Below are 23,187 nucleotides of genomic sequence, written 5' to 3'. Positions count from 1 at the left end.
TATTTATATTAAATTAATAAATAAATATTAATAAATCTTATTTCCTAATCATAGGTGAGGTAATAGGTATATATTCTCATATTAATTTATGAATTCTTATAGTTAAATTATTTGATTTTTTAAATATCGAGTGCAAGTAATTATTTGTCACCTCCACGCTCCCAAGTGGCATAAATTGTCAAAACTGTCCAGTTTATTGCCCACTGAATAAAAGAAGTGGTTTGGCCTTTGATTCCATTCCCTTGTTTGCATTTTTTCCCTGAAAAAGTTTTCACCTTTTATTATGCAGATATAATATCCATTGTTTTAACCTACTATAATCTTAAACATGGACTTTTGATATATAAGATTTCTTTCTTTTTTAATTATGTGGGAAAAAGGGAGGAAAAGAGTTATATGCAACTTGTGAATTAATAATGTTGAACCCTAGTTTGCCTATCATCCATCTATTCATTTGTGGTGAGAATAAAAAATTTGAAAATATTATAACCTTCCAATTATAGTAGTCATATTCTTAAGTGAAAAGCGTGCAACTTGTGCAACTTTTCGTACACTATGCCTATATTAGGTCATGTACATGCATCTAGTTGGTGAATTGATGTGAGAGTTAAAATAAATTATTATTAAGAGAAAATGGTGGGAAAAGGGTTGAAATTTGTGTAATTTAGACAATTTTTTTGTACAATATAGCTATTCAATCGAGGTATGAGTCAGAAAATTATGATAACAGTCTGACGCTCGAAAATAAATAAATATATATATATAAGGGTACAATGTACTTGGTGACTTGATTTTTCAATTTTTAAACCGTTATTCATTGAATTGGGGTATGTATAGAGAATTGTTTGTACTTATTAGGTCATCAACTGTGTCAAATCTAATATAGAATATTCTATGTTTTTGAATTAACAAGAAGATTTAAATGAAGGATATTCTTTTTACCAATAATATAAGCTAGAATTAGTAAGTTTCTATGATAAGCAAGTTTTTTTTTTAATATTTGTGTTCAAATAAGGTAATCAGAAAAAAAAAGATGTTTACACTGGGAAATGTCAATACCTAAAATAAAAATACTTGACATGGTCAATACAATATAACACAGGACTACAAGACATACTATGTTTATAAAATAAAAAAAATAAAATAAAATAAAATAAAAGAAGAAGAAGAAGAAGACGACATAATACTATGTTCCAGGAAAAGTGCATATAAACATGAAAAAAGAAAGAATTATTCAATATGAAAAGATAAAAAGATAATCTTCTAATTATTAATCAAAGAAGTAATAGAATTGTAATAAATAATTATTAGCAGAATCCTAAAATTTACAAATGAAACAGTGCAAAGTTGAGTGATTTTTTAATTATAAAAAATAGTTTATTGACTTTATAATACTTATATTAAATTGAATATTTTTTTTAATTACAAAAGATATACTTTTTCCGATCTACTAAGAGTACTAAAAGTGAAAATAAATAATTAATTATATTTTTATTATTTAAAATAATAATTATTTTACACCATTTATTTTTAATAAAAAAGACAAATAACATGAACCAGGGGGAGTATAATTTTGTGACCACGGTGCACCATGATGAAAATTGAGTTAACATGCAAGCATACTTATTAACCTACGCTTGTATATTATATGCAACCACATATACTTAATTAATGCGACCAATTCATTTCTTGATCAATATCAATACATCGCCAACATAATACTTTCTTCATCTCAATTTATAAGATTTTTAAATTTCAAATGTTAAATGATTTTTTTAAATAGTATTTTTATGTGTTATAAATATTTTAAATTATTATATCAATTATTATGATTTGTATATAATACTTTTTACATAATCTTCCAATATATATATATATATATATATATATATATATATATATATATATATATATATATAAAAAAAAGGGCAGCCCGGTGCACTTAAGCTCCCGCTATGCGCAGGGTCCGGGGAAGGGCCCGACCACAAGGGTCTATTGTACGCAGCCTTACCTTGCATTTCTGCCAGAGGCTGTTTATATATATATATATATATATATATATAATAAATTAATCGTCCTCTATAAATCCTTGTGGAATGGACAAACTTCTCGTGCCTCAACTATGTCAACGTTAAGTACAATTGCCAGTACAGTGTTGCTTCACATGCATTGTACTGGATGCTTTAGCACACCAGATAGGTAGCAAGTTGAACAATAAGGATTGGGTTGAGGCCGGGTCAGGCCTGCACCTGTTCGAATCGGCCTGGCCGGACCCGGCAGGATGAAACAATCAATGTAGAAGAGGAAGGTGGCGGGGCAAGGGTACACATGTTCGAAAAAGTAGAATGTATGTACTTATACCTTATTCTTATATTTTTGTATAGTAGTGAGATTTCTTTTTATAGATCATCAATACAAAACGAATACTATCAAAGCACGATGTTAAGAAAATATGACAATCAAATAGGAAGATACAAGCAAATGCAGTAAGAGATAGTATACACACAAAAGAATAAGAAACTACACAATTATTATATACTACTAATAATAAAGGAAAGAAGAGGATAATTCGACAACACTCGGCTCTCTACTAACTTTCTACGTATCTTATTCCTCGATCTCCAAACCTTCCTATATCTTGGGTGAATAATTTGAAGTTCTGCCAAATCTATTACTCTCATAACCGTACCTTTTCTTTTTCAACCGTACTTTGATAACATCCCTTTTAGTTCTTTTTAGCCTACTTTTACCTCCCTAGCTCATGCATGGCCAGTTCTTGCTTATAAAATTTAAAGCATATGCTCGGGGGCCTCAAATTTTACCAATAATAAATTATGTGTTAATTTTTTTATAAAAAAAAATTATATTATTTTATTCTCCTTAACTTCATTCAAATAGAAGAAAACAAGAAAATATTGTTTTGCCTTCTTACATTCTCTTTGATAAGTTAGAGTAATACACTCACTAGTCGAAAAATATTAAACAAAGTGAATTACAAATTCTCTTTTTATTTCTTCTTAGGTTTTCAAGCATTACAATTTACAACAAACAATAGAGCAGGGTATACCAAGTCATCAACTTCTTGAATCAAATTTTCTGGTTTTAACTCTTATCTTTATTTAAAGTTTATCAACTTATTACTAATAGAATTATGTTAACAAGTCATATAATAAATTGCCCCAGGAAAAAAAAAGATGTTTTTAAATGTTGAATTGATAAAATCTCCCCTAAAACTAATAATTTTTTTTAAAAAAGGTATTCTAAGAAATCATTTATAAAAAAAATATTAATTAAGTAATAATATGCATCTAAAAAGTTAGAAAAATAAATAAATACATATGATGTTTATTTAGATTTTAGGCCTCTGACTAAAATTTCACTTTCGGCCTTCAATTACGTTGAGCCGCCCCTGAGCTCATGATATAGTCAAGCTCTTACATCTCACATCTGCGTACCTCATTTTCACATGTCCAAACCATCTCAATCTCGCTTTCGGTATTTTGTCCGTCGCAGAAGCCACACACATCTTGCACCCGTATAGCTCTATTCTTAATCATATTCCTCGTAGTATGCCCACACGACCACTCTTGATCTCAACTTGTGCATTCTTAACGAGTCAACCCTCTTCCCTATACAACAATGCCGGTCTAACTATTATTCTATAACCTACCTTTAAATCTCGACGATACATTCTTATCGCAGAAAACTCGAATTGTGAGCCTCAATTTTGCCCACCGTACCCCACACTAACACAACGTACTACGTCATCATCAATCTCCTCGTAATCTTAAACTATGAATTCAAAATACTTCAAACTTCCTCTCTTTGATATAACTTTTGCATCATTCTTCACATTTACCTCTGTTTGGAACCCTATACCTATACAAGGTGCTGGTCTCGATCTCGCTTGGTGGTACCCCTCTCGCAATTCAACATAAAATTCAAAATATTTCATCGAATCATGAGTTACGTAACTTTAGATAAAGTAATAATTCACAAAATGATTTGAAAATGAAATTAAAGTGTGTCAAAAAAATTAAATCGGATGAATTATAGATATAATAATTTAGTAGGATAGAATATAGTACACTTTGTATATAATTTTCTATTAAAAAGGTAGAGACAAAATCACAAAAACAACAAAACCCCATTGGCTGATCTACTCTCTTTCTCACAAGACTTTTCCTCAAACACGTGTAGCACTTCTTCATTTTTTTACTCCCAAACTTATATACATCATGCAGGGGGTCGGGGTGGGGGTGGAGATAGAAGTTTGAAGAAGAGTTTGACTGAACTCTATAGTTTTGCTCAAATAATGTATTTATGTTAAGAAAAAATCATTAAATATATATAAATATTAGATTTAGACCACAACTACTATAATTTGATCGAAGTCCTTTATTTAGGAATGCTAAATTCTTCTTAGTTTGCATCTATTCCTTCAAAACCAAGAAAATTAATATCATGGCTCGCCGCTATAACATCGCGATTAATCAAAACCACACGCTTTAATTAATTATGCAGATATAATATCCATTGTTTTAACCTAATATAATCTTAAAATATGAACTTTTGATATATAAGATTTCTTTCTTTTTTGATTATGTGGGAAAAAGGAAGGAAGAGTTATATGCAACTTGTGAATTAATAATATTGAACCCTAGTTTGCCTATCATCCATCTATTCATTCGAGGTGGGAATAAAAAATCTAAAATATTATAACCTTCCAATTATAGTAGTCATATTCTTAAGGGAAAAGGGTGCAACTTGTGCAATTTTTAGTACACTATATAATTTAGGTCATGTAGATGCATGTAGTTGTTGAATCGATGTGAGATTTAAAATAAATTATTATTAAGAAAAAATGGTGGGGAAAAGGGTTGAAATTTGTGTAATTTAGAACCTTTTATTGTATAATATAGTCATCCAATTGAGGTATGTGTCAGAAAATTATGATAACAGTCTGACACTCGAAAAAAAATAATATATATATAAAAATACAACGTATTTAATTTTTCAAATTTTAAACCGTTTTGTTCATTGAATTGGGGTATGTATAGAGAATTGTTCATACTTATTAGGTCATCAACTGTGTCAAATGTAAGATAGAATATTCTATGTTTTTGAATTAACGAGAAGATTTAAATGAAGGATATTCTTTTTACCAATAATATAAGCTAGAATTAGTAAGTTTCTATGATAAGCAAGTTTTTTTAATATTACTGTTCAAATAAGGTAAGCATAGGAGTCTCTGAGATAAAACCAATAAATATTTTTCAGAAAAGAAAAAAGATGTTTACACTAGGAAATGTCAATACCTAAAATAAAAATACTTGACATGGTCAATACAATATAATACAGGACTACAAGACATACTATGTTTATAAAAAATAAAATAAAAAAGACGACATAATACTATGTTCTAGGAAAAGTGCATATAAGCATGAAAAAAGAAAGAATTATTCAATATGAAGAGGTAAAAAGATAATTTTCTAATTATTTATCAAAGAAGTAATAAATAATTATTAGCAGAATCCTAAAATTTACAAGTTGAGTGATTTTTTAATTATAAAAATTAATTTAGTGACTTTTGTAATACTTATATTAAATTGAATAAAATTACAAAAGATATACTTTTTCCGATTCATTTTACTTGTCATATTTTGTTTTGCACACGCCGGCCTCATAAGAAATACTTAACTAGAGGGTAATTTGACTAAATTATTTTTATTTATTACTCCTCTCAATTTAATACTTCTCTCTTTTGCATTACATTAATATTTTTTTTATATCTATGACTAAGAGTACTAAAAGTGAAAATAATTAATTAATTATATTTAAATTATTTAAAATGATAATTATTTTACAGCATTTATTTTTAATAAAATGACAAGCAACATCAACCGAGGGGAGTATAATTTAGTGACCACGGTGCAATATAATGAAAATTGAGTTAACATGCATCCACACATATTAACCTAATTGTATGTTCTATGCAACTACATATACATAATTAATGTGACCAATTGATTTCTCGACCAATATCAACACATCAACAACATAATACATTCTTCATCTCAATTTATAAGGTATTTTTCAAATTTTAAATGTTGAACAATTTTTTAAGTAGTCTTTTTATATCTCTTATAAATATTTTAAATTATTGTATCAACTATTATGATTTGTATATAGTACTTTTTACATAATCTTTCAATATTTATTTTTTATATATGTATTTAAAAATATAATATTCAAAATCAGATCAAAACTTCAATAGATAAATTAATCATCCTCTATAAATCCTTGTGGAATGGACAAACTTCTAGTGCCTTGGCTATGTCAATGGTAAGTGCAATTGCCAGTATAGTGTTGCTTCACATGCATTATACAGGATGCTTTGGCACACCAGATATGTAGCAAGTTGAACAATAAGGATTGGATTGAGGCCGGGTCAAGCCTACACCTGTTCGAATCGGCCCGGCCGGACCCGACAGGATGAAACAATCAATGTAGAAGAGGAAGGAGGTGGGGCAAGGGTATACATGTTCAGGAAAAGTAGAACATATGTACTTATACCTTATCCTTATATATTTGTATAGTAGAGATATTTTTTTTTTATAGATCCTCAACACAAAACGAATATTATCAAAGCACGATGCTAAGAAAACATGACAATAAAATAGAAAGGTACAAGCAAATGTAGTAAGAGATAGTATACACATAAAAGAATAAGAAAATACACAATTATTATATACTACTACTAAAGGCCAAATCAAGAGAAGTGGAGAAGAATGTGCCCCACCTCTCCTACATATAATAAGACAACACTCGGCTACCTACTAACTTTCTACGTATCTTAATCCTCGATCTCCAAATCTTTCTATATCTTGGCTCATGTACTCAATAAGTTGAAGTTCTGTCAAATCTAGTACTCTCATAATCATACCTTTTCTTTTTTAACCGTACTCTGATAATATTTCTTTTAGTTCTTTTCAGCCTAATTTTACATCCCCTAGTTTATGCAGGGGCGGTTCTTGCTTATAAAATTTAATGCATATGTCTGAGCGCCTCAAATTTTACCAATAATAAATTATGTGTTAATTTTTTTTATATAGAAAAATTTGTTATTTATGATAAAAAGTAAAAAAAATATATATTATTTTACCCTCCTTAACTTCATTCAAATAGAAGAAAACAAGAAAATATTGTTTTGTCTTCTTACATTCTCTTTGTTAACACTCACATTATTATTATTATTATTATTATTTTAACTCATTTTTCACTCTCTTTATTCAAATCTTGAGAATCTTTGATAAGTTAGAGTAATACACTGTCAAAAATATGATTCAATAGTCGAAAAGTGCTGAACAAAGTGAATTACAAATTCTCTTTTTATTTCTTCTTGGGTTTTCAAGTATTACAATTTACAACAAACATATTAGAGCAGGAATACCAAGTCATCAACTTCTTGAATCAAATTCTATGGTTCTAACTCTTATCTTTATTTAAAGTTTATCAACTTATTACTTATAGAATTATGTTAACAATTCATATAATAATTGTCTCAAGAAAAAAAATGTTTTTCAATGTTGAATGATAAAATCTTACCTAAAACTAATAATTAATAAAAAGGTATTCTAAGAAATCATTTATAAAAAATATATTAATTAAGTAATAATATGCATCTAAAAAGTTAGAAAAATAAATAAATACGTATAAAGTTTATTTAGATTTTAGGCCTCTAACTAAAATTTCGCTTTAGGCCTCCAATTACGTTGAGCCACCCCTGAGCTCATGATATAGTCAAGCTCTTACATCTTACATTTGTGTAACTCCTTTTCACATGTTCAAGCCATCTCAATATCACTTTCTTCATTTTGTCCGTCGCAGAAGCAACACACATCTTGCACTGGTATAGCTTTATTCTTAATCATATCCCTCATAGTATGCCTACATGACTACTCTTGATCTCAACCTGTGCATTCTTAACTAGTCAACCCTCTTCCCTATACAACAATGTCGGTCTAATTATTATTCTATAACTTACCTCGGCGATACATTCTTATCGTAGAAAACTCCAGTTGTGAGCCTCAATTTCGCCCACCGTTCCCCACACTAATGCAACGTACCACATTATCATCAATCTTCTTGTTTTCTTGAATTATGGATTCAAAATACTTTAAACTTCGTCTCTTTGATATAACTTTTGCATCATTCTTCACATCTACCTCCGTCTCATGAGTTACGTTATTGAACTATACTCTAGATAAAATAATAATTCACAAAATGATTTGAAAATGAAAGTGTGTCAAAAAAATTGAATCGGATGAATTATAGATATAATGATTTAGTAGGATAAGATATAGTACACTTTGGGGTCATTTGATTTGGTTACAAGTTATGACGTGATTAATTATGTTGGGATAAGTTATGCTGAGATTAGTTATGTTAAGAGTAATTTTTATTGCTTGTTGGTTTGTCATATTCAAAATTATATTCATTGCATAATTTTTAAAAATAAGTTGTTTGTTTACAAAAATACCTTCACCTTATTTAGTTTTTTTTTTCTTTCCAAGCTTTAATTATTCATGCTTAAAAATAAAATTTCCATCTTATTTAACTTAAATATTTTTGTGTATGCATTTTCATGATTGTGCCGTGTGTTTTAAAAATAAAACTTTCATCTTATTTAGCTTTTAAAAAAAACTTCCATCTTATTTAGCTCTAAATAAAATTTCCATCTTATTTAACTTAAAAATAAAACTTTCATTTTCAGTTTATTAAAGTAAAAGAAATTTTATTATTAAAATTATCAACATTCTAAAGTTATCTACATTTTAATTGATATATGAAACATAGTTTTAAGTGTGTAATAAATTATTTAATTAAAAATATATAATTTAGTAGCGGAGTGAACATTTTAAGAGAAATCAAAATATAAATAAACATAAGAATTAAACAAATAAATTCAACTTATAATATATTCATAAATAGAAATTGTATTTATAAAATGTAATTTTTTTAATTAAAAAATATATTATCACAAAAACAACGATAAATTAAGGTTGTGAATGTTATTAAAATTTATGTTAATATACACGCATGTAAAAAATGGTGTACAAAAGAGAGTTTAAGATGGATATTTTTGTTATTTTACATATTTTGTTCTAAATAAGTTATCCTGAGATTACTATTCCACGCTCAGTAATATCCAAGTACTAATTGTTAATCCTAAAATAAATTATCCACCCATTTCAACTAAATAAGCAATTAAAAAACACTTAAAAATTATTTTAAAATTAACCCCTTTTATATTATTTTTCTATTAAAAAGGTAGAGACAAAATCACAAAAACAACAAAACCCCATTGGCTCAAGACTTTTCCTCAAACAAGTATAGCACTTGTTCATTTTTTTATTCCCAACTTGCTCTTCCCTCTTACACCCTCCCCCACCCACCTCTCTCTCTTTAAGTTCTCAAGCTCCAAATCTCTAACATATCCAATTCAAAACAATTCTCAAATTGAGTTTACTCAAATGTATCCATCATCATCATCTTCTTCATCTCAAGGTTCAATGAGCCACAGCAGCACCACCGCTGGAGGGGGAGGTGGTCTCACCCGTTACGGTTCAGCTCCGGGATCATTTTTAACTACAGCAGTTGAATCCGTCGTTAATGGTAATAACGAGTTCGCCTCTCACGGATCTCATCACTCACACCTTGGTACTTCACTGTATTTTCCGTCCAATTTAGCATCTTCTTCGTTAAATTTGGAATCTACAAGCAAAGCGAAGGAACAATCAAATTTACAGAGGTCAATTGGTTTCAATGAATTAACAATCGGCGGCGCTGGTTCCGGCAGAGGGGGCGGTGGAGTTTTGCCGACGAATTCAACGACGCCGTTGGTTCGACATAGTAGTTCACCGGCTAGGTTTCTTAATCAACTTGCTACTGCTGCAGGTGATACTGGTAAGTTTTCAGAAAACTTTCCTTTTTCCTAATTGAAATCTGAAATGACGAATTTGTCCTTCCTGTATATGATCCCTTTCCATTTGTTTTCTTTTTGGCTGCTAAAGTCTTCAGCTTTTGGTGACTATTTAACCAATCAGAGCTGGCTTTGCTAATTGACTAATCCCAACAAACTTTGCATAAATTAACAAACTTAAAAAAATTCCTTTCGTTTACATATAAACATAGGACAAGTTTGTCTCCGCATAAAATTTAGGAAAGAAATAATTTTTTTCTGTGCTTAAATATGTTATGACAATTCTATAGTTATTCGAGCATGTCCCGTTACTAAGTGTGAAATGAAAAGTTTGAAGTTCAGAAAATTCAAAAATAGACTAAATATAAAAGAGTGTCGCACAAGACGGAGTCTTAGTTTTATACTAAAACCTTATCAAATTCAGTTAAGAAGCTAGTTGTGTAGTAAATGATTAAAATTAGATGATGGGTCAATTAGAATTGAGGTCATGTGTTCAAATTGTGGAAATAATTTTTTTGCATGATAAAATTCTATGTACAATAGATACTTATAGTTTGGTACTTTCCTAGACTCCAGGTATAGCAAAAGCTTAATTAGTGTATCTAGCGACCTTTTGAAAAAAAAAAGTTGTAATTTGCTATAGATGAAATGAGAAGGTAGGTTTCTTGTAGATAAAGCCAATTAATGAAGCCATTTGATCTTATATTGATCATCCATTGGACTATATTAACTTCTTAATGAATTGTCATGAGATTAGAGTACAAAAGTAAGATTTACTTATGTCACAATTAGACGCTATAAACTAACTAGTTGAGCACTTACACATATAATTAATTACTCAAAAAAAAAGGACACATAAAGAGTAAGTGGGGAAAGATGCTTAGAGTTATTGAGTTTGTCTTATTAATTACATCTAACAAGTTGCTTAAAAAAAAACCTACCAAAAGATAAAGAGAGTTATGTATATGTTCAAAGGACATACTTAGTACTAAAAGAATCTTTATTACCTCCTTACAACTTGCAAATTCATTTTTTCCTTTCCTTCCATATGATTAGTACTTTTAACTTTTAAACCTAAAAAGGTTCTTCATTTGCCCCACGATGTAGCTACTATATTGGTGAGTTAAAAGGAATTTTTTTATCATAATTTTTTTATATACTTTTTAAATATTTTGAATTATAAATTATTAAATTTATACTACATTTTAAGTAATTTTTAAATATATAATATTTATTTTATAAAACTTAAAGATTATATGTTCATCAAATATTGAATCTCACATAAAATGAACAACGAAAATATTACGTTTTCCTATGGTGAGTGCCATCTTTGTGCCTATTCTTTTTATCCGTTTACAACAACAACATTAACATGCTTAATACAATTTCATAAGTGGAGTTTAGAAATGATAGAGTGTACGTAAATTTAATAATATTAACATACTTAATACAATTTTATAAGTGAAGTCTGAAAATGATAGAGTGTACACAAATATTATATTTATCTCATAAAGATAAAAAAATTATTTCCAATCAATAGACCGTTGGCTTAAATGAAACATTTCAAAAACAGTTTGATCTTTTTATCTGTCTACCTTCTACAATTTCCAATTATACTTTTCAATCTTGACAAATACTCCCTCCGTTCCTTCTTACTTATTAAATTTTGACTTGACACACTTATTAAGAAAACAATAATTGGTGTAGTGAGTTTACTATTTTATTCCTATTAATCTTTAGAGTTTTAAACATATTTACTTACTACATTTTTTAAAGATATTAACTCAATATTAATAAATTGAAGGTATATTAGGAAGAAAAAAAATTATCCTTTCTTGATTTGTCAAAATTGACAAGTAAAATGAAAAAAATCAAATTAGAAAATATTTGACAAGTAAATAAAAATGCAGAAATTATGTTAAACCAGATTTTAGATTTTAGTAGTTCGTGTTTGTAAATTGAATCCTCATTACAATTCAAGGATTATACTCCCTCTAGTCCCAATTATCAATCGTTTGGCAAGTTGAAGTTCTTTAAAAACATTATTTATTTAGAAAAAAAAAGATGTGATTTTGCTACCCGTTCCAAATTATGTATCATAATTTTATTTTGTAATTTGTTTTACTCTATGATTTTTGAAATTTGTGATTTTAAACATGCCATAACACATGTATGTGTTAGGACCGAAATAATCAGGTGGTTTGAACCTTTAATTTGGTCCGGTCAATTGACCTACGTCCTCAAAGTGAGATAAGCAATCCACTATATAAAAAAGAGTATACAATATCGAGAGATATAACCTTAAAAATTCACTTAGAATACAAAGAGGTTCACATAAGTGTTTACGTAACACTTGTGTCTCACAAATTCCCCCCTACACAAAACTCTTAAAGCCCCTAAAACTACATTTGTGAATGCTATATGTTAGAAGGAATGAACCTCCATTTATAGAGTCATTAACTTTTTCTTACAAGAGAAAAAGACTAACCAAATATGAAACCTTATGTTTTCCTTTTAGGAAAAGGAAAACCCAATTACGGAAAGAAACTCAGGGAAAATGTCCAACAAATCTCCCCCTTATCCTAAATTTCTGACAAAATAAATTTATTCTACCTTTTTCATATAATTTTCAACAGGTTGGTTGCATCTTTTCTTCAAAATCTCCTCCATTAAATCTTTGTCTTGCACAAAGAACCTCTTTGACAAAATTTCTCAACCAAAATATTCGTTACTACTGTCAAATAGGTTGCGACTAGAACTAAACCCGCCAAGATGAACATCCGTTTTTAACCTCGCTCTGATACCACTTGTTAGGATCGAAAATAATTAGGTTTAATGCAAAAGTTAGCAAAGAAAATTTCGATAGACTATGAAAAAGAAGAGAAACGAGAAATATATCAAAAGAGACGCAAACATTTAACGTGGTTCGGTCAATCGACCTACATTCACAAGAGGAGATAAACAATTTACTATATAAAAGAGAGTACACAATATAACCTCACACAATTCATTCGAAATACAAAGAGGTTCACACACGTGTTAATGTAATACTTGTGTTTCACTATTTCTCCCCCTACACAAGAATGGTATCAAGTTAGAAAGATAAACCTCTATTTATTGAGCTATTAAGCTTTTTCTACAAAAAAAAAGACTAGCCAAATATAGAAATTTTGTGTTTTCCTTTAGAAAAAGAAAATCCAATTATGAAAAGAAACTCAGGACAAATACCCAACAATATTACCATAAACGTTTCTCATTAAAGGTAAAATAAAATTTAAAGCTAAATTGTTTTCAAATATTGAAATGCATCATTATTTTTGAAACATATGATAAAGAACTCGATAGCTTTGATTAAAATCGTGTATGTATCTTTAGAAATGCTTTTAGTGTGTATAAATTCTTACTTTAGAACTCAATAACTTAAATGGTTTAGATTACGAAGTCATATACTTTGAATTTTTTATTTTTTTTTGTTTAGGAAAGCAAAAATGGAAAAGAAAATAATTACAAGATGGAGAATCGAACCCTTTAACCTATAAAGTGAAATTTCAGATAGTCAAATTTACTATGATCCCGTACACTTCAAATCTTAGTCCTCATAAAAAGTAGAGGGGAACAATCTAAGGTTAGCTAGGTAAACGGAATTAGTTTCCTAATTTAGAATTTATATAACGTAAGCAGCCGCAAATTATTGTTGCTCTTTTTTAAAAAAACTTACACCCTTCGTCCTATTTTAGTTGTTATGTTGTGTTTTTTGAAAGTTAATTTGATTAATTTTTAAAGTTAAATTATATTATTTTAATTCAATATTATAAAGTAAAAAATTAGATATTCAAAAACTATACGAAAAATACTATAAGTTACAATTTTTTTCATATCAATATGATAAAAAAATATATTTTAAAATATTAGTCAAAATTCATATAATTTGACTCTAAAAAAAATCTATGACAACTAAAATGAAACGGAAAAAATATCTATTTGAGGGCAAATTAGGAGATTCGTGGAGCTAATTGGTAGGTCTTAATCCTATCTCAACTCTTAGTGACATGTAATGGTGGGTTCCACATTTAGGTAAGGTGAATGCATGTGTGTCTGCTAAGTTTCCAATCGCCCACAACATTTTGTTAATGAAACCACTGGTATTAGTTAACTAATTAATTTAGTCATTAATCATGCTGGATCCTTCTTTAAGATAGAATCTCATAAGCTACCACTAATTAATATTTTGAAAAAAGGGTCTAAAATATATTTGAACTATTCAAAATGGTATAAAATTACCCTCCATCCACCTATTAGCTCTAAAATACCCTCGACGTCTATCTTTAGGTCCTATATTATCCTTATTTTTAACGATTTTCAATTTATGCCCAGTTAATAAATTCATTAATGATGTGGCGCTCATCTATTGATCACCTTATAATTAATCTAAACTAATTTAAAAGCACACCCATTCTCAAATACCCGCACCAACTCAAAGAGACCTGCCCCAAGTTTATTTAATCCATCCGCCCAACATGTAGGATCATATTACTTCTGATGGCACATTGGTTGTTTATCAATCAGTTGGAGTTAGTTAAATAAAATTTATGTATTTGTTCATCCTGTAAGCTTTGCATAGTTAACTTCCGCAGTGTTCTCTCCATATTTTGTTCAAATTTGCGTTCTCTCCATATCAGATTCATTTTTATTTTTCAACAAATTACTCAAGAATTCTCTAACTAATGATGAAGACGTGCTGAATAAATGTACCATCTTGAGTAAAAAATAATTTGACTAATTGATTGTATTAGTATATGTGAATAGGTGAGAATTGATGGAAGAAACAAAAACATTCATATGAGATTGAAGTCTACATGTGCTGTTTTTGGAATAAAATAAAAATCAACTGCTTGAAGAATTAGACGGATGTTATAAACAAGAGAGAGATGAAATTCGGGTTTTGGAGAAGAGGAAATAGAAAGAGATGAAATGATAGAGCAGGAGAAATAAAGAAGGAAACTAATAATTTGATTTTCTCCGAAAAAAGAGGAAGCGATGATGAAAGACGAAGAACAAGGAAAGAGATGGGAATATGTAAGTTAGCTTTATTTGGGGGATGGGTTAAATTAATTTGGGGCGGGTCTAGTTGATTTGGGGTGGGTTGATTTGATTTGGAAATGAGTGTGTTTTTAATTAGTTTAGGTTAATTATAGGGTAATCAATAGATGAGTGCCACATCATTAATGAATTTATTAATTGAGGTTAAATTAGAGGCTGTTAAAAATAAGGGCAATATAGGACCTAAAGATACACGTCGGGGGTATTTTGGAGCTAATAGGTGGATGGAGGGTGGTTTAGTACCATTTTCAATAGTTCAAGAATATTTTAGGCCCTTTTTCGTTAATATTTTTTTCAAAGTTTTAGAGGTTGGTTTGAGGTGGACTGGGGTTAGAGAAGAATTAGATGCAACTCGTGCAATTTGACACTCTTGAGCTTATAAGTAACAACAACACATTCACTATAATTCTACTCGCGAGGTTTGAGGATAGAATATACACAATACTTATTTTTATTTGTACAGATAGAGATGTTATTTTCGATAAACCCTTGACTCGGTACATTCTAAGTTTATGTAGCAAAAAACTTTGTCACTTAGATTTTTTAATAACCATTATTGTTTGGACTAGCTTGTACGTATCTAATTAATTGCATAGAGTATCTATTACCTCGTGTCAACACATACTACAACATACATGTCTAATAGATTTTCACAAGTGAAGTCTGAAAAAGATGAGATTTACGTAGTAGACCTTATCCTTACCCTTGTGGTGTAAATATGTTATTTACAATCCTGTATTCAAAGTAATCATTATTCAGAAAAAGATTTTTAAAAAATAAAAGTAAAAAGCTATGATAAAAATATTGAAGAAAGAAATGTACCTCCCACAACACATATTAAATTTATTACTTCTTAAAAAATCAAATGCTTGGAAGAAGATTGGAAAAATATGGATCCTACTTGTGGCATTTGGAAGTCAAGTTCGTGTCTATTCTAGCTATATTGAATTAAAATAAGAGTCAAGTTTTGATCTTTTCAGTCCGAGGGGTTTGGTCTAGTCGTAAGAACATAATGTGTGATATATTTTAAGAGTATATCACGAAAATATGCCTTATATACAAATCTACTATTCAAGTGGAGAGGATTAGAAAGATGGATTTATTATCAATCAAATTTCGAATCATGCACTTCTAATCTTCGTGATTTTCGATTTTAAAAAAATCACTTGACCTTTGTATGATTAGTTTATGGTTGCTAGATCCTTAATAAGTCTATGCTTATTTTATTGTCAAATGTCAAAAGCTTTACAATCTTTTTGGTATATATATAATAGAGTCTGTTTTCAACTAATAAGGTGGTTTCAATGATCTTTTGCCAACAATGTGTGTATGGTTTGACCACGAAACAAGGCAACTTAATCTGTATTAATACTTTTTAAAGAAAATTATACATATATACTCTAGGTTAGGTCTACTATTAGACCTTTAATCGTTGTATTAGTCTCTTAAGTTTATGTGTGTATGAACTGAACATGTTCATTAATGTCATACAGACTTGAATGGGTCAATCAAGTGGTGTTTGGGTTACTTTATTTTTCCCACCTTATTCTATACATAAGAGGTTGATGTGGTTCTCTGAGGACTAGTCTTATCCATTTAGTTATGCTGTAGTTCTCTTTTCTTTAATCCAACAAAATAATAATGAATAAAATTATTTAAACAAGTGTAACTCGGAAACATATTACTCGTTTTATTTCATTTATGTAGCACCATTTTTTTTGCAAAGTTTATCTATATTGCTCAAATTTTTTTAAAATATCAATGGATGTGTATTGGATTCTCCAAATATATTAAATTTTTAGAGAATTCGATATAAGTGCGACGTCCACACAACTTAAAAATTTATTAGTAAGATTAATGATACAATAAAACTCTTTAATTTTAAATTTTCTATTTTATTCTTATTGGCAGTTGGGCCCCAATGAACAATATAGAAAATATCATTGTCTTGTTTCCTTAATCATAATCTTAGTAAGAAGCTCCTTATCGGAGGAAGTGAGCTTTTTTCTTTGTTTTTTGTGGGGTAAACACTTTTAGATAGCAAGTTGACATTATATAAAATTCCAAAGTACCAACTAGCCAATAAAATAATATTGGAAAAGGTTTTGTCTCTGTACTTATTTAATTGATGGTGATTGTGCCTAAGATTCGTTGAATCTATTTTTGCTTATTTTGAGGTCAAGTTGCATTCACCAAACAGCTCCTAAAATTCCATGACTGGTCTGTTATCACGTGCATGGGTATTTACTTGACCCGTTATTCCCACTTGCTCTTTATTATAATCCATTATTTTATTATAAATAAATAATTTATATCTTAGACGCCACTTAAAACCAGCCCAATGTTTTTGAATGCTTCACTAGTTTTTCAATAATTGATGTTTTTTAAAACCAAACTCCTTTTTTCTCCCCTTCTAAGACACTTTCAGCAAATTTTACCTGCAACTGTTTAGCAGATGACCCTGTTTTTATTTACTCTTGCAATTTATGAATCTTTAATCTCTTAGACCACTGTGAGCAAATTGGAAATTTTATGAGAAATGACTCAATTGTGATCTAAAATTTTGTAAAGTTAAACGGTACCAGGTATCGGTGAATTAGTAGAGTATGAACACAAGTAAAATGAACACAAGGCTGTCTAAAATTCTCAGCACACAATAATCAGCTTCTTCTTTTCTTTGGTTAGAAATAATTGAGCTCCAAGAAGCAACATACTCAATATAAATGGCTACAAGCCTACAACTGCATTGCAATTCCTTGGAATTATAGAGTTGCTTATATGTAATCTAAATGTTAATTTGAAACATGGTTTTCTACAAATTATCATTCTTTTTGTTTGGCAAAATAACCTTTGTTAAAAGAGGTTCAGTGCATTGGTCATTCTTGTGATATGTGGAATCACAAAGAATTTCATTAGCTCTTAAAAAGATACCTTTTGGAAATACTTAGGTATTTTTATAATTTTATTGTAGTTTTATTCTTCCTACAATAATCTAATGCAACTAACAAAGTTTAAGATTATTTTTGAGAACTTTCTGTTTCAATTTTGGCTAACCTACATTCTTCTTCTTAATCCTTTGACAGACTGATTAATCATCTTTTGCTGTTCTTATAGTAGCCAAATGTTAGAAACAGTTTTAATTCCTTAGAGCTCACATCATAACACCACACAGAAGGAAAATTAGTGTGATTTGCTCAATCTGATTCTTGTTAGTCGCTATGTTGCTCAAATCCTCAAAAAATGCTGCCAGACCCATGACGGATCGTCAGAACGTCAATAACTTTAGTAGGATCCACACACAAGCGGCGGCATTTATGAGGATCCAAGCAACATAGGTTAGTTTTTATTCCATTATTACTCCCATAACCCTTGAGGAAGTTTACTACTCAATTGACCAAACTAGATTTTATCTAATGTAGCTTTAGTAGATCATCTTTTTTGAATCGAGAATCTACCGGAAATAACCTCTCTATCCCACAAAGGTAGGAGTAATGTCTGCGTACATCTTATTCTCTTGAGATCCACTTGTGGGATTATACTAGGTGTGTTGTTGTCGTTGTTGTTAACTTTAGTTTGAGTAGTAATATCCATACCTAGTCAAACAAAGACTTCAATTAAGATACCCAATGAAAGGCGAACAATTTAATGTGGAAAAGAAAATCTCTTTATGTTGTCTGTAATATACTTCAATTTTGTCAAAGAAACCTTACAATACAGAGTCAAATGAACCAAATACTTTTTCAGCTAAAGTTTGTTTTCAGCAGGATATTTGATACATATTTGTAGTGACCGAAGTATAGTCTCCATTAAATGTTACTTTCCATGGAGACTACAAGGGTCTCACTAGAACTATCAGCTTTTGTGGCGACATTTTTGTCGCCACGAAAATGCTACTTTTTGTGGCAATTAGAGGTGTCACTCACGAACAGATTCATATCTTGTAGTGATTTTAATTTGGTAAACAAGAACTCGTTATGGTTGTGATTCGTAATATAATTCAAGTTTGACTTGATGTTAGGGTTTTCAGTTTCAATGGGGAGAGGAAGCTATAACTCGAAAGGCAGTGGAGATAGTGGCCGGGGAATAACAAGGCTGAACTCTCAGCTCAGCTTCACTAGGCAAGAAGCTCTCTCTCAAATAGCAGAGGAAAATGAGGATATTGAAGGGACCAGTATAGACAATGGCCACAGAAAGTCAACACATTCTTATGCCAGTGCAAGTAGTTTCTCTATGGGTTCTTGGGAAGATAACAATTCTATAATGTTCTCTGTCACACCAAGCAAACGAGCCAAGCACATTAGCAATGACATTGTCAATGGGCTCGATGACGGGGAAACTCAGGTAATATAACTGAAACTTTGTGAAAGTATGTTTCTCTGGAGAAATTGTATTTTTAGTTGTGAGTGTTTAAGGGTCGTGTTTCCTTTCCTGAATTCGAGAGTTGTGCATGTGATAAGCCTAACATTTAACAGTATTTATGTGAAAAAGTGAGATCTCATTTTAATGATGTTAGCCTTCTAGATGGAAAAATGTCATGTGCTTTGATTTGGTGACCTTACAACTGTTTCAAAATCTGATTTTTTTTCCTTCAACATGCTATTACTTGTAATCTTTCAAAAAGTTGACGATTTGGTTTTTCTCTCGGCATTCTTTTATCCCTAATTCCCTACCTTTCTTCTTTCTTCCTGCTAATATGAATTTGATAGTCACTATCAGAAAACACATAAACCTTCACTGTTTATGATTTCAACATGTCAACAGCGATAGACATACTTCCTTTACAGTTATCCCCTAAACAACCTTACTACTACATTTTGTATATACGTGTGTTTTCTTTCTGCAGAAGAGTGTAAAATAAAACAGGCAAAATACTCCATGTTGGCATACTCAATCATGTTTTTCGTGCCTAACTCTCACAAATATTGATGAAAACTGTAATTTCATTACTTGTAGGAGGATGAACTAATGTTTTCTGATTTTTGAACTATTTTCAGTTTCAGTTTGGCTTGTCTCAGACAGCACTAGAAATGGCATCTATGGATAGATTGCTTCACATCCCTGAGGATTCGGTTCCTTGCAAAATTCGTGCCAAGCGTGGTTGTGCTACTCATCCTCGAAGCATTGCAGAAAGGGTGATCTTCAAATTTCTCAAGTCATTCCTTTACTTGGCCCTTATAATGAACAAAAAAATAAAAATCCAATTGAACTTTATCAAATTTTTCCCTTGCTCCGTTTCATTTTATATGGCTTTGATTGAGAATGAAGTTCAAGATACTATCTGAAGCTGATGAAACTCTTCCAGCCACTGATTTTAAATGCCAATTTTGCCATTATGTAACAATAGTAGTAATCGCGGCATTTGAAAGACTTTCCCTCAAAATTTGGATCATCATAGCTATGTTTTGTTTTTGCTAATATGTGATAATGAACGTTCTTTTCTTTTCTTTTCTTATTCTATGCAGGAGAGAAGAACCAGAATTAGTGGGAAGCTAAAGAAATTACAAGATCTTGTTCCAAACATGGACAAGGTATAGTTTGCTCATGTCACATTAACTTCTTTCGGATAGAAAAGTATCATGAGAAATGTCTTTATGGTGTTGGAAGGGGAGGGAGTGTTTGCATTATATCTCTGCTATAAAGCATAGCTATTTATGTAGTGCTTCATATGCTTTATAACTGTGTAATCATGTTTGCATAAAACAAAGAAAACTAGCGATTGGAAGTGGCTAATGGTACTTCCAAGATTTCTATTCAATTGGATAATTGTTACTTGGCGTGCTAAAATGCTGTTAAACCATCAATTTATTGAATATGTACAGATTTTTTGTATAAAGAAAAAACTAGTCTTTCAGTAATCTTGATTGTACGCTTGCTTTTCTTATGTTCCACTTCACAATATCTTCTCAGTTGGCACTTATTGGAACATGCTTGAATTGCAAGTTTTATTGTGGCAAACGAGCTACACTCCCATATTAACAATATTTTCTTGTTTGTTTTCGCAGCAAACGAGCTACGCTGACATGCTGGATCTAGCAGTGCAGCACATTCGAACCCTTCAAGATCAGGTTCAGGTGGGTGAATAAATTGATCAACCTTTTCTACTTTGCAGCTTTACTTGATCTATCATGTTGCATGCACCTAGCTATGAAATTAAAACACTTATGTTCTATGTTGCTCGGATTCTTCAAAGATACTGTTAGGTGTGTTAGATTAGATCCTCCAAAAGCTATGCATTTTTGGAGGATTAGACACTGGTACAACAATTTTGGTCCGAGCAACATATCTTATATTCTCACATGATGTTTACACCAAACCGAACATTTTAACCTTAAAGTTAAATTAAATTGTGAATAATTTTTTGGGATTGAGGATGTCAAGTATATTTTGCAGAAAATTAGTGATGAGGGGAAATGATAAATTTTCTAGCCCCACCTTTATAGTTGTGACTGAAGTAGTAAATATATTTTTCACATTTTCTTATTCTTATGCAGAATCTGAATACAGAACTTGAAAACTGCAAATGTGGATGTAAGAAATCAAGTCAATAACAAAATGGGAGGAAGCACTCTAGCTGAAGATTGACTTAAAAGGATTCTTTTCACCATTATTATGCTTCTTAGAAACTCAAATTTGTACATAAGTAAATTTCATACTAGCTTTTTAAAGCTGAAAAGTGAACTCTCTCTTCTTTTTTTCTTTTTTTTTTCCCTTTTTCCCAGTTAGACCACGTATATGATTGTTTTGGATTATTTCTAATTTTTTCCCCTCTAACATTTACATTTTTAATTTAGTTTTGAGTTTATTTTGCTTGAAGATCATAAAGCTAATGGATGATGTTGTACAACCACTTTCTCTATTTCATTTTTATGTAACATGAGTGAATTAGACATTTTCTTGCTTTCTGTTATGTTCTTGGAAAACAACCATTTAAAATTTGAAAAGAAGAAACATAATTGTTGAAGTGTGTGACCGGTTATTTTATCTAAAAGCTTAAGTTGTTAGAGAAAGTAAAGTATTCTTATTTGATTGTAGTCTCAACTCGCAACAATAACCCTACTCTATAAGGATTTCATGTGTTTTATTTATCGAACTGATTTTTTGTGGAAAAAAAGAGACAATTTTAAATATATACAATAAACTAATTAGTTTACAACAAATATAGCTATGTTTTATTTACATAAAAAATAATCAAAATTATAGAAAATATGCAGTGACTATACAATATAACTTATCAAAAGTCATAAAAAGTATATACTGATCATACAATATAAATTACTTATATATGAATTATACACTGAATATACATTATGATACACTCTATTTATAAAATGTATACCAAATACACACCATATAATTTTTTTTTTTTTTATAATTAAAATAACCGAATCACCATCTACTCTAATTTTTCCAAAAGAAAATCATTTAACTAAAATGACATTTGTACTGAGCCATAAAATCGATCTTTTCCCTTTTCCCCATGTATGGCATGAACTATACTGTGGTTATGTTCTTTCTAAAATTTATATAAGTAACAAATTAAATATAAAACTTTAATTTTGATAACAATATAATTTCATATCGCATATTCAAACGAGCTCTAAATTTATAATTTTTAAATTTTTTATTGCACGTGTTCTTTTAGTCAAATCTATCCCTGTGAAAGATTAACAAAATGGATCGACCTCTATACATTACATGAATAGTTAGGTTAGAATAAAAAGTTCATTGTTTAAACGGTTGTTGAACTATTGAAAAAATAGGTGAATAAGGTCATTTGAGATGTCACTAATTTTTGTTATTTCACTTAAAAGGTCATTCCAGTTTAAAAGTAAATACATCCGTCCACTTTTTAATGACGTGATATCTAATTTTTTAAACAAAAAATAAATAAAATAGAAAATATTCCATTTTAACCAAAAACATCCTGTCCGACCCAATACCTCATCTAGGAATGTCAAATGGCGGGTTGAGTTGAAATAAAAATCGGGTTGGGTCATGACCCATTCAAATGTATTTTGGGCTCAATTGGAATAAAAATCGAATTGGGTCATGACCCGCTTGATTTCAATAGTTTTAACATATTATTATTTATCTTTTATAAC

At 29.9% G+C, this 23,187-nt stretch overlaps 1 protein-coding gene across 2 annotated transcripts; it reads left to right on the top strand.

Moving 5' to 3' along the window:
- The first annotated feature begins 9,390 nt into the window (after positions 1–9,390).
- On the top strand, positions 9,391–21,929 carry LOC129883366 (transcription factor bHLH128-like). Of its 2 annotated transcripts, none has more exons than XM_055958019.1 (6): positions 9,391–9,969; positions 19,113–19,426; positions 20,080–20,217; positions 20,548–20,613; positions 21,088–21,156; positions 21,577–21,929. In XM_055958019.1, exons 1-6 carry the CDS (start codon positions 9,537–9,539, stop codon positions 21,631–21,633), a joined length of 1,077 nt encoding a protein of 358 aa, XP_055813994.1. In that variant the 5' UTR covers positions 9,391–9,536; the 3' UTR covers positions 21,634–21,929. The 2 variants fall into 2 exon arrangements, with proteins under 2 accessions (XP_055813994.1, XP_055813993.1); XM_055958018.1 differs by having other exon boundaries at positions 9,392–9,969; positions 19,104–19,426.
- Positions 21,930–23,187: the final 1,258 nt, after the last annotated feature.

This window comes from Solanum dulcamara, chromosome 3 (genome assembly GCF_947179165.1).
Source record: "Solanum dulcamara chromosome 3, daSolDulc1.2, whole genome shotgun sequence".
Classification (NCBI taxonomy): domain Eukaryota; kingdom Viridiplantae; phylum Streptophyta; class Magnoliopsida; order Solanales; family Solanaceae; genus Solanum; species Solanum dulcamara.
The sequence above is the reverse complement of the archived record's forward strand: the minus strand, read 5'-3'. Positions and strand labels throughout refer to the sequence as shown.